Consider the following 16,807-nt stretch of genomic DNA (forward strand, 5'->3'; position numbering starts at 1 on the left):
AACTTAAACCTTCCATACCCACCAACATCCTCTCCAGCTTGATAATATTCTTTCCACAACTGGCCACCAGAACTGGACAGTATTCCAGAAGAGGCCTCGCCAATGTCTGCACAGCCTCATCATGACTACCCAACTCCTACACTCAAAAGGAATCAGCAATGAAGGCAAGGCTGTTAAACGCCTTTTTAAACCATCTTGTCTATATGTGATGCAAAACTTCAATAAATTATATGCACGCATCCCTCAGTCCCCCTGTTCTACAGCACTACTAACGGCCCTACCATTAATTGTAGAACCCCTATCCTGTCTGTTATACCAAAATGCAACACCTTTCATCTATCCAGACTGAACTGCATCTGCCACTTTTCAGTCCACTGACCCATTTGATCAAGATCCCTTTGTAATCTTAGAAAACTTTCTTCACTGTCTATTATGTCACCAGGTGTCACCTGCAAACTTACTAACCATGCCTCCTACATTCTCATCTAAATCATTTATAGAAATGACAAACAAAAGAGATTCTGGAACTGATCCTTGTGGAACACCGCTGGTCACAGGCCTCCAGTCTGAAAAGCAACCCTCCACCATTACTCTGTTTCCTGCCATTAAGATTAGGTTAGATTCCCTACAGTATGGAAAGAGGCCATTTGGCCCAACAAGTCCACACCAACTCTCTGAAGAGTAACCCACCCACACCCATTCCCCTACCTTATATTTACCCCTGACTAATGCAACTAACACCATGGACAATTTGGAATGACCAATTCACCGAACCTGCACATCTTTGGAGTGTGGAAGGAAACCACAGCACCAGGAGGAAACCCACGCAGACACGGGGAAAATGTGCAAACTTCACACAGACAGTCACCCGAGATGGGAATCAAACCCTGGTCCCTGGCCTTGTGAGGCAGCAGCGCTAACCACTGAGCCACCATGCCGTCCCTGAGCCAATTATGTATCCAGTTGACAACCTCATCCTGAATCCTATGTAACCGAACTTTACTAATTAGTCTACCATGCAGAACATTGTCAAAGAATTTACTAAGATCCAAATAAACAACATCTACTCTTCTGCCATCAATATTTTTGGTAATTTTCTCAAAAAACTCAATCAAGATTTTCCTCACAAAAAAACCATGCTGACTATCCTTAATCAATTTTTGCCAATAAATGTCCATAAATCCTATCTTTTATAATCACCTCCAACAATTTACCCACAACTGAAGTCAGACTCAGATCTATCGTTTCCCAGTTTCTCCTTACAATCTTTCTTATCGGGCCAAGACAATATCTCAGAATATTGTCGTATAAACATTGTGTAATAATATCCATTCACACAAAGGCTACAGTTGAAAACTATGGAATTTATGTAAAAACAAACAAAAATAATTCAAAAAAATCTACGTACTGAATGTGTAATTCGATCTTGAAGAGAAACAAAATCAAATCTTCATAGAATTTGGGAGAGAAAAAAAGGCTGAGAAAAATAAGATCAAATAACTGTTTACTTACTTGTCAAAACTGTCACTGTTTTTTATAAAACTGTCCAACTTCTCTGTGGCATAATCTACTACATCAGCATGAATCTCAATTCCATGGTTTATCCCGAAAGGGCCTAGAGAGCAAAGAATTATAAAGCAATCAGAAGACTGGGACTCAATGCATCATGCAAGAATGACTTTTCACAACAATCAAAATCTGAATGAGAAACGTCAGTTGATCTGTTCAGCTCATTAGAGCAAACAAAATTTCTGTCTTTTAAAAAAATAATCACATTGACTCAGTACTAAGTGTGTTTATAGTTGGAGGTTGTGAATTTAAAGACCACTGCAAGACTTGAACAAATAATTAGATTGATACTTCAGTGCAACAACTTAGTGTGAATGGCATCACGACAGGGAAACTCTTAAAATAAGAAGGGTAGGATGTTCAACTGAGGTTCCATCAATATGCTAAGATGGATTGTTAAAATGATACTTGAGACATTTTCAAAATAAGATTAAATTCTTTCATTTTCTGACCAACATTTATTTCTCAGTCAACATCAATAAAAATGAATCAAGTTAGACGGGGTAAAAGAGCTGCTCCGACGTAACCACGCTGATCAAAAAACTGTTCATTTGTTATTAATGACTTTGGAAAAGAATAAAGGTGTTATCAAAAATGTAATTCGGTCCTATCTTATTCTACTGCACTGTCCCAAGATCTATGCCTCACATTCATAATTCCCCAAGAATACGAACATCATTCTAAACAGGTTAGGAAACAAAGGTGATTTGAAATGTGTATGACTAAATAAAAGCTAGTTAAATAGCATAGGGTTTTCTTGTGAATAGTGATCTATAATCAAATCAAAATACATAATATCAGTTATGCAAGATCTGTGTGCATGGCCTTACTGTGGTCTGACACCATTATCACTGCATATGTCCTGACCCATTGGCAGAACAGGGCCATCAGAAGCAGTGGCACAGTAGATAAAGTTAGGAGGGAGTTGCCCGAAATCCTCAACATTGACTGTACACTCCATGACATCTCATGACATTGGGTCAAACATGGACAAGGAAACCTCGGCTGATGACCGTGAATCACCCTTGCTCAGCTGAGAATTCAGTGCTCTTCTACACTGAGCACCACTTGGAGAAAGTTCTGAAGGTTGCAAGCGCACAGATATACTGTATTCTGTTTGAGGGACTTCAATGTCCATCACCAAGACAGCATGACGGTACCTCTGTTGACCAGACTGGTCATGTCTTACTAGACAAAGTCTGCACTAGGTAGCGAGGAAAGTAACCATTAGCAAAGTCTTATTCACCTGACCCTCACCATCCTGTTTGCTGCAGTTATGACTGCCCATGAAAGTATCAGGAGGAGTGATCACCACACCAGAGTTCTTGTACAGACCAAATCCCACCTTCACAAAGAGGGTTTTCACAGTCATGTTGTATGGCACTACCACTAAATGGCCCAGACCGCAATCAGATGAAGGGCTCATGCCAGAAACGTCGATTTTCCTGCTCCTCAGATGCTGCCTGACCTGCTGTACTTTTCCAGCACCACATTCTCGAGAATGCAATCAGACCTAGCAAATCAAGATTAGACAGTTATGTGGCACTGTCAGCCATCAGGAAAAGCAGAATTATACACAACCTTAACCTGTAATCTTATGAACGTATATCCCACTTCAGCACTGATGCCATGCCACAAGATTGATCTTAATTCAATAAAGAGAGTAGGCAGGCATACCAGAAACAATATCGGACACACCTAGGATTAAGGTGTCAACTTCATGTAGCTACATCGCAAGACTACTTGCATGTCAAACATCAGAAGCAGCTGGGCTAAGTGGGCTAACGGATCAAATAGCAGCTGAGCAGTTTTCTCAGTCATGAACAGTGGGGGATAGACCACAAATATGTCCTTCTTCAGTGATGGAAGGCCAGCACACCAGCCAGAAGGATCGGGTGAACACTTCATCAGTGTACTCCAGAGGTCTCCGATATCATAGATGCCACTCATCAACCAAATACATTCATTCCATGAGATTTTAAGAAACCAGTGAAAGTACTGCATATTGCAAAGACCATGGGCCCTAACAACATTCCAGCAATAGTACTGAAGACTTGTGCTCCAGAATTTATCACAACTTTAGCTAAGCTGTTCTGGTACAACGACCACACTGCTATCTACCCAACAATACTGAAAATGGCCCAGGTATGTCCTATGCACAAGAAGCAGAACAAACCCAATACAGCCAGTTACTGCCCTATCTGCCTACTCTTGATCAGCATTGTAATGGAAGTTGTCACCAACAATGCTATCAAGCAGCACTTATATAGGAATAACGTACTCACTGATGTTCAATTTGGATTCTGCCAGGTTTACCTGGCTCCTGAATTCATTACAGCCTTGGTCCAAACATGAAGGGAAGAGGTGAATCCCAGAGGTGAGACAAGTGTGATTAGCCTTGGTATCACCGCAGCAATTGACAGAGTGTGGGAACAAAGATTCCTGGCAAACCTGGAAATCAACAGGAATCAGAGAAAACTGTCTACTGATTGCAGTCATATCCAGCACAAAAAGGAAGATGGTTGTGGTTATTATCTCAGCCCCAGAACACCTCTGCAGGAGCTTCTCAGGGTAGTGTCCTAAGCACAGCCATTTTCAGCTGCTTGTTGACAATCTTCTCCCCATCATAAGGTCAGAAGTGGGAATGTTGGCCGTTGATTGTCAAGTTCAGCAACATTCATCAATCCTCAGATACCGATTTAACTATATCCATTTGTAACAAAATCTGGACAATACGCAGCTTTGGCTTCCAATATGCCAGACAATGATCAGCTCAACAACAGAGAGAGTGTGAGAGTGTGACAGACAGGGAGAGCGAACAAGAGTGCGAGACAGACAGAGAGAAAGCAAGAGTGCAAGATAGATAAAAAGAGAGAGAACACGCAAGACAGACAGAGCGCGTGAGAGCAAGAGCACGAGACAGAGCACATGTGGGGGGGGAAGAGAGCAACAGCGCGGGAGAGTGAGACACACACACACACACACACACACACAGGGAGAGCGCATGAGACAGAACGAGAGAGCGCGAGAGACACAGTGAGACGGGGGAAGAGAGACAGTGAGAGAGAGACAGAGAGCCAGAGCCATGTGAGAGTGAGAGGGAAAAAGAGAGACCAGAGAGAGAGGCAGGCAGGTAGAGATTCACAGAGAAAGAAGCAGGCAGGTAGAGAGAGAGAGACAGAGAGAGAGAGAGAGACAGACAGACAGAGAGAGAGAGACAGACACACACACACACACATACACACACACACAGAGGGTGAGCGCGCATGAGACAGACAGCGCGAGAGACAGTGAGATAGCAAGCGAGACACAGAGAGACAGAGAGAACACACAAGAAACTACCCATATCTCCTCGAACATCTGTAGCATTACCATCACGGTATCTCCCATTATTAATGCCATGGGATTACTATTGACCAGAAACTATGATAGCTTTACCAAGTAAGCATTGTGGTTCCAGAGGCTTGGATTTCTCTGGTATTTAACTCATCTAATTTCCCCACCAGCTGTTTGCCATCTACAAGGCTCAGCAGTGTGATGGAATAATCTCCACTGCCTGGAAGAGAGCAGTTCCAACAGCACTCAAAAGCGTGACACTAACCAAGGCAAAAAAGTCCACATGACTGGCAACCAACTCCTTCCTAACCTAGTGCACAGTGACACATATCTGTACCTAATACAAAATACACTGCAGGAACACACCTTGGCTCCTCATTCAGTACCTTCCAGAACCAGTGATCTCTACCACCTAGAAGAATGAGGACAGCAGATGCATGGGAATACCAAATCCTGATGCACACTTTCCTGACGTGGATGATCAGTACCTTTCCCTCAGTCAAATTGTGGTGTCCTTATACCTTAAAGATTGTAGCAGTTCAATGTGGTAAGTCACCAGTAACTCCTGCAGGACAATTAGGGATAGGCAATAAATGCTGGCACAGCCAGCAACACCCACATCTCATGAAGGAATAAAAAAATGTTGGGACATTTTTGTTGTGTTCATACAACCCTACTTGCCACTGTTTATAGTGTTGGTTCCGTTTGAGATTAAAACACTGGAGAGACAGACACAGTTTCTTCTCTTGAAAAACAGAAGGCCAAGGTATGATGTAATGGATATCTTACAAAATTTTATAAGGTTTAATGGGCTCCTGTGATGCAATGGTAGTGAGAGACAGGAGAACAGAGTTCAAGTCTCATCTGCTCCACAGATATGTAATTACATTTCTGAATAAGTTGCTTAGAAAATATCTATAAAAGGCTTGACAGAAATCAGTGTTCTATGGAAGTAACAGGATAATAAGACATCACTAAGAAATCAAATGGGAAAATCAGACAAACCAACTTTACTCAGAATGGTGAGAATGTGGAATTTGACACCACATAGTGTAAAGTGACAGTACTCAGAATGTAACCCCATTTAATGTTGTTTCACTTTAATGTTATTTTACCATTAGGGCTTGTTTTGTTTTAGTCATGTCAAGTCATCATTTTCAGTTTGACACTGTATGCAAGTCATCAGATGTAAGAACCCGGTCAAGGCCATATTTGGGCAACTCAGTAACTGTAAGGGGAGGGGGGGGGAGATGGTGTTGAAAGTGTGGCATTGTTAGTCAAGGACAGTATTACGGTGGCAGAATGGATGCTTGAGGACACATTTACTGAGATAGTAGGGGCTGAGGTTAGAAACAAAAAAGGAGAGATCACCCTATTGGGAGTTTTCTATAGGCCTCTGAATAGTTCCAGAGATGTACAGGAAAGGATAGCAAAGATAATTCTGGATAGGAGTGAGTGTGACAGGGTAGTTGTTATGGGGGTCTTTAACTTTTCCAATATTGACTGGAAGTACTATAGTTCGAATACTTTAGATGGGTCAGTTTTTGTCCAATGTTTGCAAGAGGGTTTCCTGACACAGTATGTAGACAAGCCAACAAGGGGCGAGGTCACGTTGGATTTGGTACTGGTAATGAACCCGGCCAGGTGTCACATTTGGAGGTAGGTGAGCACTTTGGTGTTACTGATCACAACTCAGCTATGTTTACTTTAGCAATGGAAAATGATAGGTATATACCACAGGGCAAGAGTTATTGCTGGAGGAAAGGCAATTATGATGCAATTAGGCAAGAGTTAGGATGCGTAGGATGGGGAAGGAAACTGCAGGGGATGGGCACAATGAAACGTGGAGCTTATTCAAGGAACAGCTACTGCGGGTCCTTGTTAAGTATGTATCGGTCAGACAGGAAGTGATCGAGTGAGGGAGACGTGGTTTACTAAAGAAGTTGAACCTCTTTTCAAGAGGAAGGTGACGGCTTATGTTAGGATGAGACATGGGCTCAGTTGGATGCTGCAGAGTTACAGGTTAGCCAGGAAAGATCTGAAGAGAGAGCTAATAAGAGCCAAGAGGCATTTGCAGATAAGTCATTGGCAGAGAGGATCAAGGAAAACCCTAAGGCTTTCCATAGGTATATCAGGAATAAAAGAATGACTACAGAATAATTAAGGCCAATAAGGACAGTAGTGGGAAATTGTGCATGGAGTCTGAGGAGATGAGGAAGTACTAAATAATATTTTTCGTTAGTACTCACACTAGAAAAAGACAATGTTGTTGAGGAGAATACTGAGATACAGGCTATTAGACTAGATGGGATTGAGGTTCATAAGGAGGAGGTGTTTGCAATTCTGAAAAGTGTGAAAATAGATAAATTCCCTGGGATGAATGGGATTTATCAGAGGATTCTCTGGGAAGCCAGCGAGGACTTTGGCTTCATTGTCTACAGGAGTAGTGCCAGAAGACTGGAGGATAGCAAATGTTGTCCCCTTGTTCAAGAAGGGGAGTAGAGACATCCCAAGTAATTATAGACCAGTGAACTTTTGTGGGTAAAATGTTGGAAAAGGTTATAAGAGATAGGACTTATAATCCTCTAGAGAAGGTGGTGATTAGGCATAACCAACACGGTTGTGTGAAGGGTAGGTCATGCCTTAAAAACCTTACTGAGTTCTTTGAGACGGTGACCAAACAGGTGGATGGGGGTAAAACTGTTGATGTGGTGTATATGGATTTCAGCGAGGTGTTTGATAAAGGCTCCCCACAAAACCTTATTGCGCTATTGCACAAAACATGGAGGTATGGGATTGAGGATGATTTAACTGTTTGGATCAGAAATTGGCTGGCTGAAAGAAGACAGAATGGTGGTTGATAGGAAATGTTCATCCTGGAGTTCAGTTACTAGTGGTGTACCGCAAAAATAGCTTTTGGGGCCACTGCTGTTTGTCATTTTTATAAATGACCTCGGTGAGGGTGCAGAAGGATGGGTTAGTAAATGTGCAGATGACACTAAGTTTGGTGGAGTTGTGGACAGTACTGAAGGATGTTCCAGGTTACAGAGGGACATGGATAAGTTGCAGACCTAGACTGAGAGGTGACAAATGGAGTTTAATGCTGAAAAGTGTGAGGTGATTCACTTTGGAAGGAACAACAGCAATAAAAAGAGTACTGGGTTATTGGTGAAATTCTTGGTAATGTAGATGACCAGAGAGATCTCAGTGTCCATGTGCATAGATCTCTGAAAGATGCCATACAGGTTAATAGGGTTGTTAAGAAGACATACAGTGTGTTAGCGTTTATTGGTAGAGGGATTGAGTTTCGGAGTCACGAGGTCATACGGCAGCTGTACAAAACTCTGGTGCAACTGCACTTGGGAATATTGCGTACAGTTTGGGTCACCACATTATAGGAAGGGTGTGGAAGCTTTGATTAGATTAGATTAGATTACTTACCGTGTCCTTCGGCCGAACAAGTCCACACCGACCCGCCGAAGCATAACCCACCCAGACCTATTCCCCTACATTTACCCCTTCATCTAACACTACGGGCAATTTAGCATGGCCAATTCACCTAACCTCTGCACATTTTTAGATTGTAGGAGGAAACTGGAGCACCCGGAGGAAACCCACGCAGACACGGGGAGAATGTGCAAATGGTGCAGAAGAAATTTACCAGGATGTTGCCTGGTATGGAGGCAAGGTTGTTTGAGGAAAGCCTGAGGGACTTGAGGCTGTTTTTGTTAGAGTGAAGAAGGTTGAGAGGAGACTTAATTGAGACATACAAGATATTCAGAGGGTTAGATAGGGTGGTCAGTGAGAACCTTTTTCCTTGAACGGTGATGAGGGGACATACCTGGAAATTGAGGGGTGATAGATACAGGACAGATGTCAGAAGTAGTTTCTTTACTCATATTAGAGGCATGGAACGCAGTAGAAGACTCAGCAACTTAAAGCTCATTTAAATGGTCATTGGATAAACACATGGATGAAAATAGAATAGCGCAGGATAGATAGGCTTCAGATTGGTTCCATAGGTCGGTGCAACATTGAGTGCCGAAGGGCCTTCACTGCGCTGTAATGTTCTATGTTGTATGTTTGTTTTCAACTGTTCCTTTTCCTTGGCTTCCATTTGAACTGACACAGAGCACAATCTAGAGGTGGGACTCAGCAGTTCCCTGCACTAATTAACATCTGCCACTAGATGGAGCTTGGTCACTCTTAAAATGCAGGGGTGTTTGTATCATACAACAGGATATACTGAATTGTCATATTTTAGGGTGAATCCACATACAGTGCAGTATCTCAACTCATGTTATTTTTTTTCCCCAGGACAAAACAAGATCTTACAGCACGCAACTGTAGACTGAATATCAATATCCAAGGGAAGTTGTATCAACTAAAGTCTTGATTTTAAGGATCTCAACCACAACTTCAGGTGACAACTTACTGTAGATGCATTAAAATTAAGGCTAGATAAGTATAAGAGGATAAAGGGGATAGGTACTGAAAGAGGTGGATAAACAAAGACAGAAGTAGGCTGGAGTACAGCACGAATACTAGTGTCGACAAATCGAGCAGTGTGGCTCATTAGAATTACACACAAAAATCAGCAAAATGTGTACTTATATTGTTGGTTCATTGCTGCTGCTTTGCTATAATTAGACATAGTAATTCTGGTAATGTTGTGTAACTGCAACAAGAAAAGGAAGGCGACTATTCTGCTAGCTTGCAAACATAGTTTGAGTGGTCTTTTTCCATTTCTATTGGATTCCCTAGTTTCCCATAGATACAAGTGTGAAATATAGCGTCAGCTACTTTCCTTGCTCTTTTTTTCTCACTACTTAACATTTCTACGTTCCTAGTTCCACTGGACCTAAAATAAGAAAAGGTGGCAGGAGGTACGGCTGCGAGGGGAGACTATGTTGTTAGCACAGCCATGGGAGAAGAGGTCTGTGTCTTTGCAAATAAATCTTGGCTTACAGTTGAAGTTTGAAGTTGAAAGTGAAATACTTAATAGATTAAATAGCCATAACCCCAAAATCTACAGCTGTGGGAACATGGTAATCCCCTACAGATCTGCAGCTATGGTGAATGGAGAATGCACGAGATTGAAAGCATAAAAACATAGATAATTACCACAATCCAACAGACACAGAAATAAAGATTGACAGAGGCCCCTGCAGAAACTCCAAAATATTCACTGCAAGACATCATGCTCATGATCTTATTTTGCACAACAGATTCAATCCTCGATACTAATGTGCAAATTAGTTGAAGGAGCTGACTTAGAAATAGCAATTGGGGACATGGCAGAATGTGCCAATTTGAGTTGTCAAAAAAACTATATGAATTGGATGGCAGTGCTTCAAAAGGGACTGCCGCGTTCTTTTGTGAAACATGACAAGTGCAAATGGTCGTCCACTCACTATTAATCCATTGTCAAATTATTAGCTTATCTTGAATCTTTAAGCTTGAACAAACAAACAAGTTCTACTTCTGAAGATACTGAGTATAAGTGTTACCGCAGTTTAAGACAGTGGTAAGATTCTCAGGTAAAACCTACAGATGCAATTGCAAATAAAACACAGGACAAGTATCCTTAATCAACATGGGCACTACAATAATCAACTCAGACCTAAACAGTGCTCACATACTTTTTGGGCCTTTACCTTATTCCAGATAACACAGGTGTCCTTTGTTTTTCACCAAGCGCTCCCTCACATTTACCCAACAGTGACAAACAATTAAGGGAAAATACAACTGCTAATTACTTTAGCTCTTGTATCTCTGCCTGCTAATAAAAACGTATTCCTTCTTCAAAAGGCATTTTCACATTATACCTTAGTTTTAATTTACTATTAATTATATATTTACTTGTTTAAAGTACACATATTATTTAGAACACATTTACATCTTATAGAAATTAGGTGTTCCATGAAAAAGAATCTATATAAAAAGAACTAATAACTTATCTAACATTATCTGTAGTTCCTCCGGCTCGTCTTTTCTAGCTACAGAATTTAATTAATCCCACCAATCTTCCTCAGGAGGTTAAAAATGACATGGCTCAACTTAACGCTTTGAATAGCTTCAGTTTATTAAGTATATCTGAAAACAATTGACAAGGCTTTCTGGATTTCATTTAAATGCAAGATTCATTTTTGAGTGGGAGTCGGTCAGCCACATTATTGGACAAATCACATGTGTGCGTTTGCTGAATCTAACTTGGCTTTTTCCTTTCAGGTTGAAGACCAGACCAACCTCTCCTCAACAGCTGTACCAAATTACGGTGAGACATGGAATTTAACCACAGTGGGTTCTTAAAACACTTTGGCCGAGGTTTTCTGATCTGGTTGAGTTACTGCCAGCTTAGCTTGTAGGCAGGTCTGTTACAATCAAAGTTGAAACTTTATTGCTGGAACAGCACAGCAGGTCAGGCAGCATCCAGGGAACAGGAGATTCGACGTTTCGGGCACAGGCCCTTCTTCAGGAATCCTGTTCCCTGGATGCTGCCTGACCTGCTGTGCTGTTCCAGCAATAAAGTTTCAACTTTGATCTCCAGCATCTGCAGACCTCACTTTCTCCTGTTACAATCAAAACATATTTAAAATTTTGGGAGTGGTTAGCAGTATTTTGCAGTCACCAGATCTTGCATCTCACATTACCAGGAAGGAAGTTGCTGCATTATTAGTGTAGAATGACTTGCATCCGTCAGACAAAGGAGAAAAGATTTATTCTTTAATTAGGACCTAAATGGCATTGCACACTGAGTGCGTCAGATTTGGAATGGTCACTTGTTGTGCAGGAAACTGCTACAAGGGAATTCTTTCAAAATATTAATCTGCTAAGCTGCAGCCAAATATCTAAAGGCCAAGTCTAAATATAATTTACCAACCAAGATAATGGAAATTTCAAAAAAGAAAGCAGCAACATCATTTACACTTCCTCAAACAAGCAGAAGGCAAAGATGATGCATTGGTTATGGTGATGATGTTACTTTCTGGATCAGTGGTGCTGGAAGAGCACAGCAATTCAGGCAGCATCCGAAGACAGGCATTGCCAGACTAGTAAGCTTGAACTCCAGTTGAGTTCAAACCCAATTGATGGATAGAGGTGACCTTCTCGTAGCTAACCAGGAACCGGCTCACCATCAGATCAATTAAGTCTCCAATCAAAAGACAGTGAATTCTGCTTAACTGGAGGTACCATATGGGGCAATAATTGCCCACCCTCTCAAAGATGGCTCTATGCATCAGCCACTGATGCAACATAGGGTAGTTTCTGTAAATGTTCCTAACATTGGGATCCCAATCCTTAAAAATGAAAACTGAGTGTTGTGCCACTTGAGAGTTCTCCACCTTAGGAAATAGTGAAGGCTGGGTCATGAAATAAATTTTAAGGCAAATGTAGATAGATTCTCAACATGCAAGTGAATTAAAATATTCAGGCATAGGTGGGAATACAGAATTCGAAACACAAACAGATTAAACCTAATCTTACTAAATGATAGAACAAGCTCAAGGAGTTTGAATGGACTACTTTTGCTCCTATTTCATTCATCTTCATGTTCAGACACAGCTTGCTTTTAACATATATATGCTAGTCTGACTACAAGTGAATCTAGTCCTACACAAACATCGATTATATTTGTGGGATCCTGTTCACCACATGGATTGAATAAATTTAGGATTATTCACCATCTTCTTACTTCAACTAGAGATTTTCAAACAAGTTGACCTTGCAAAGCAATTGTATAAATAATTGAAGAAATAATCCATATATAACATCAGGCCCAAATAAATTTGAGCAAAAAGGATATCAAAGAGAGATATGGCAGCAGATCTGGAGGCAGAAAAGTCTGTTCAATATGTTGCAATAATGCCCTTGAATCTACTGTATCTCGCTCGAGTGAAAATTCTATTTATGAACTAGAAAAGTAATGCTCCTGGATTGCACTAAATAAGCGCTGCATGATTGCGGCAGTAGTGACCTAAAGAGGACAATTAAAGTGGATATAAACTGAAATGAAAATTGTATCGAACTGAGACATAAAGAAAACAATTTGTGGATGCATTTACGGCTTCATGAAAGCTAAGTACGTACAGAGGAACCTCGATTATCCGAATACCAATTATCCGAAAATCAGATTATCCAAAGGAGATTTCCAGGTCCCAATGGAAACATTACATTAAAGACGCGTTTCCAACAGTGATTGCATCTTTTGTTCACAGTGATTAAACAGGCACTGTCTCCAAATGACTGACCTCCCGCCCTCTTTCTCTCACCCCACACTTTCCCTGGAGTTATACACAGGAGTATACCCTAAACATCCCCTACCCCACATAATCTCTCCGACATTGTCCTGTACAGGGCAAAGGTGGAACCTGTCAAAAAGTTGCAGTAAAAAGTGGTGTGTGTGGTGGGCGTGCGTGTGGGTTGGGGGGGGCACGGGTGTGTGTGTGTGTGCGCGTGCGTGCGTGTGTGTGCGTGCGTGCGCACACACATGCACTATTTGGAGACTTACCCTACAAAGGCAACTACAGTAGTCTTGTTGTTGGTATTCAGTACAGCTGCCCCAGAGGGTGTGTGCGAGGATGGGTGGGGGTGGTGGTGGTTGTGTTGGGGGCAGGAGGGCGGTGTTGGAAGCAAGGTGGTGGTTTTGGACGGGGTTGGGGGGGGGGGCGCGGTGTTGAACTGAGTTGAGGGGGCAGGGTGGGCAGGCAGTGTTGGAGGTGGGGGGCAGTGTTGCATGGGTTTTGGGGGCAGGGCCTCGCACCCTGTGTAGTCCTGCAGTCTCCTGAACGAGGAGCAGACTTTAAAAACTCTGAGCCCCAGAGGAAAGGCATTTAATTGATTAACCGAATAATCTATTATCCAAACGAAATAGTGTCCGCCCATCATGTTCGGAAAAATCGAGGTTCCCCTGTACCTTGTTTTATTAGCTGCCAGCTTGAAACCAATTCCAAGATATTACAGCATCGTGCTTAGAACTACATTTCTAACCCCTGGATCATTAACTCAACAGCACAGATCACCTGAAGATAATATTTAAAAATTCATAAGCAAACATTATATCTTGTGACTAAAGAAATAAACATCAAATTTTCTTCTTCCGCAAGCTAAAAATAGTCTATACAAATACTTGCTGTAAAAAGTTAGCTAACACCATAAAGTACTTAGCTGAAGGATAAATCGGAAAGAGAAATATTAACAATCTGACTGACAGCTTTGTGAAAGAGGTTTCACTTGAAGATTTATTAGCGAAGGGAAAGGAGGTTAAAATGCAGAGGAATTTACCAGGGACATTTGAAGGAATCCTTGAGCAGGGGTTACGTCAGCTTTAAAGCATAACCACCAATTATTGGCAGAGGGGGAGGAAGATGATGATGATCAAAATGTCAGAATTAGTGGAGCAGAGATTAGGGGAAAGTTGGAGGGGAAGTCAGGATTAATGATTACAATTAAAGTAGAAGGAACCACTGTAGGTCAGCAAGGACAGTAGTGATGGATAAGAACAACTTGGTGCATGTGACATGATAGCTGTTGCATTTTAGATGAACTGAAGTTTAGAGGTTGAGGAGCAGCTGAGAGAGCATTACAATAGTGAGAGTGTGTTGCTGGGAAAGCACAGCAGGTCAGGCAGCATCCGAGCAGCAGGAGAATCGACGTTTTGGGCATAAGCCCTTCACCCAGTCCTCACTTTCTCCAAGCATTACAATAGGAACTGAAACACTCCTAAAGATCCAAAATCAAGTGAAGTTCTTACATTTTAAGTAATGAGAGCAAAGAATAGATCTTTTATTTCGAATGAGCTCTTCTCATTGTTCCCAATGGTAACAGTTTGCCAATTTTGCGCGACAACACCACAAATGAAGAGAAAAGTTATATAAGATTACATATAAAAAAAAGCCCAAAGCTCCCTAGAAATGTGCAATTTAATATAATCAGAGGTGATTATGATGAGAAAAATAAAAATTGCCGTAAGAAATGCAAACTTGTGCATGCTGTTCACTACAAATATCCCTCCTGAGTCAACCCATCAGTTGAGCAAATCTATGTTCCTGGAATAAATATGCTTGCGATATTAGACATCTAAAATGAACTTCAGATTACTTGTTCAACTGGCAAATCTTAAAATGTTTGTGATGAACAATCCATTTTGAGTACTGTCAATTTTCATACATCAAATCAGAGTTTGTCAAGACAGATATTGGTTTGGGTGTGGAAGGGCGAACTTGCTAGTTGGTGTTAGAATCCCTTCAGAAAATGCTCGAGAACAATCATGTTGCAAGTTTGGACCACAGGAGCATAATAAAATGTTACAGGAGTTTACATTTGTCCAGTCAGTGCAAACTTAAAGCTAAAGCCAAATGCATCAAAGAGCCAACTTTAGGTGACAAGCAGTAGGCTGGAAGAGCAGAGCAAGTCAAGCAGCATCAGGAAGTGCAGAAGCCAACATTTGGGTCTAACCTTTCTTCAGGACTAAAGGAGTGGGGGTAAAGGGAGCTGCAGATTAAGGGACGGGGTGGGGGAGGGGTGGGAGAGGGAAGAGGGTGGAGTGGTGAAGTAGTGGAGTTTCTTATGTGATCTTCTTTATATCGGTGAAAACAAACGTAATCTAAGGGCACATTTCGTCAACCATCTCAGCCAGGCCCGCATGGGCCGAACTTAACCTCTCAGTCATTGCCCATTTCAATTCCCCTTTCTATTCCCTCTCCGACATGATCATCCTCTACCTCTTGCACTGCCACAGTGAATCAGACAGCAAATTGGAGGAACAACACCTCATCATCCACCTGGGCAACCTACAGTCCGGAGGACTCAACATTGGAGTTCTCCAATTTCAAATAATCTCCTTTCCCATCCCCCGACACCCTTTCTAGCCTATCCTCCCTTCTATTCCTCTGACCAACCCTTCTTTCCAGCTACCAACTGGATTCATTCCTTTCATCGACCAAGCAGGCCGTACACTTTACCTGTGGTCACCGATCACTACCTCACCATCTGTGCCTCTCCCCACCCAAACCCTTTCCCACTTTACACCCTCCCAGAGTCCTGAAGAAGGGTTATACCTGAAACATTGATTTCTCCACCTCCTGATGCTGCCTGGCTGGCTGTGTTCTTCCGGTCTCGTGTTTGCCTCCCTTAGATTCCAGCACCTGCAGTTTTTTTAGTTTAGGTGACAGGCATTCAAGGTATCAAACTTCCCATGACAGCTGAATGTGGTACGGAATGATAAAAGCTTTAGACAAACATTTTATCCCACCTTTGAGAATATTAGCTTATTCCAATATCAGCATGGTACGGTATGGAATGACAGCAAGGGGTGCTATGACTTTTCAACAACAGTTAGTTATGGGGAGAAGTGGTAAAGGGCAGGAATTATTAGTGTTGAGGAAGAAGAAAAGGAATGAGAAAATCCACATTACGATGTTTACCAGTTTATTTCATCCAACACACTTAAAATGCTTTTATTTCTCTCCATCTTTTTTGTTTAGAATGTCTTTGATTTATTGTGCAAATTAGGAGGAGTAGGCCATTTGGACCTGCTCTACCACCCAATAAGATAATGGCTGGCCTGATTATGACTTCAACTCCACAATCACGCCTAACCTCAAACCTGAGACTCTAGTTACCATGTACAAATATAATTGGAGTAATGGAAATACTGAGTGGCAATTATCAAATAGTAATGATTCTTCTGTGGTTGCAATTTTTTTTTTTTAAAAACGGTATCTAAAATGGGAAGCGATTGCCTGTTATTTTTTAAACTGAGTTGATATTTATTAGCCAGTCCCAATTAAAAAGCAAGAGAGGTTAGATAAATGTAGTTTGCTTTGAATCCAAAGCTGAAAATGTGTTGCTGGAAAAGTGCAGCAGGTCAGGCAGCATCCAAGGAGCAGGAGAATCGACG

At 41.6% G+C, this 16,807-nt stretch overlaps 1 protein-coding gene across 1 annotated transcript in view; it reads right to left on the reverse strand.

Annotated features, from left to right (window-relative positions):
- pcmtd1 (protein-L-isoaspartate (D-aspartate) O-methyltransferase domain containing 1) overlaps positions 1–16,807 on the reverse strand; it is a 78,211-nt gene that overhangs the window by 10,700 nt on the left and 50,704 nt on the right. The window contains exons 4-5 of the mRNA XM_043689336.1: positions 1,513–1,615; positions 130–199 (exon numbers count right to left, since the gene is read on the reverse strand). Coding sequence (XP_043545271.1) covers positions 130–199; positions 1,513–1,615 — 173 coding nt within the window. The remainder of the gene's footprint in view (positions 1–129; positions 200–1,512; positions 1,616–16,807) is intronic.

The sequence above is a fragment of the Chiloscyllium plagiosum genome, chromosome 4, assembly GCF_004010195.1.
Source record: "Chiloscyllium plagiosum isolate BGI_BamShark_2017 chromosome 4, ASM401019v2, whole genome shotgun sequence".
Taxonomy (NCBI): domain Eukaryota; kingdom Metazoa; phylum Chordata; class Chondrichthyes; order Orectolobiformes; family Hemiscylliidae; genus Chiloscyllium; species Chiloscyllium plagiosum.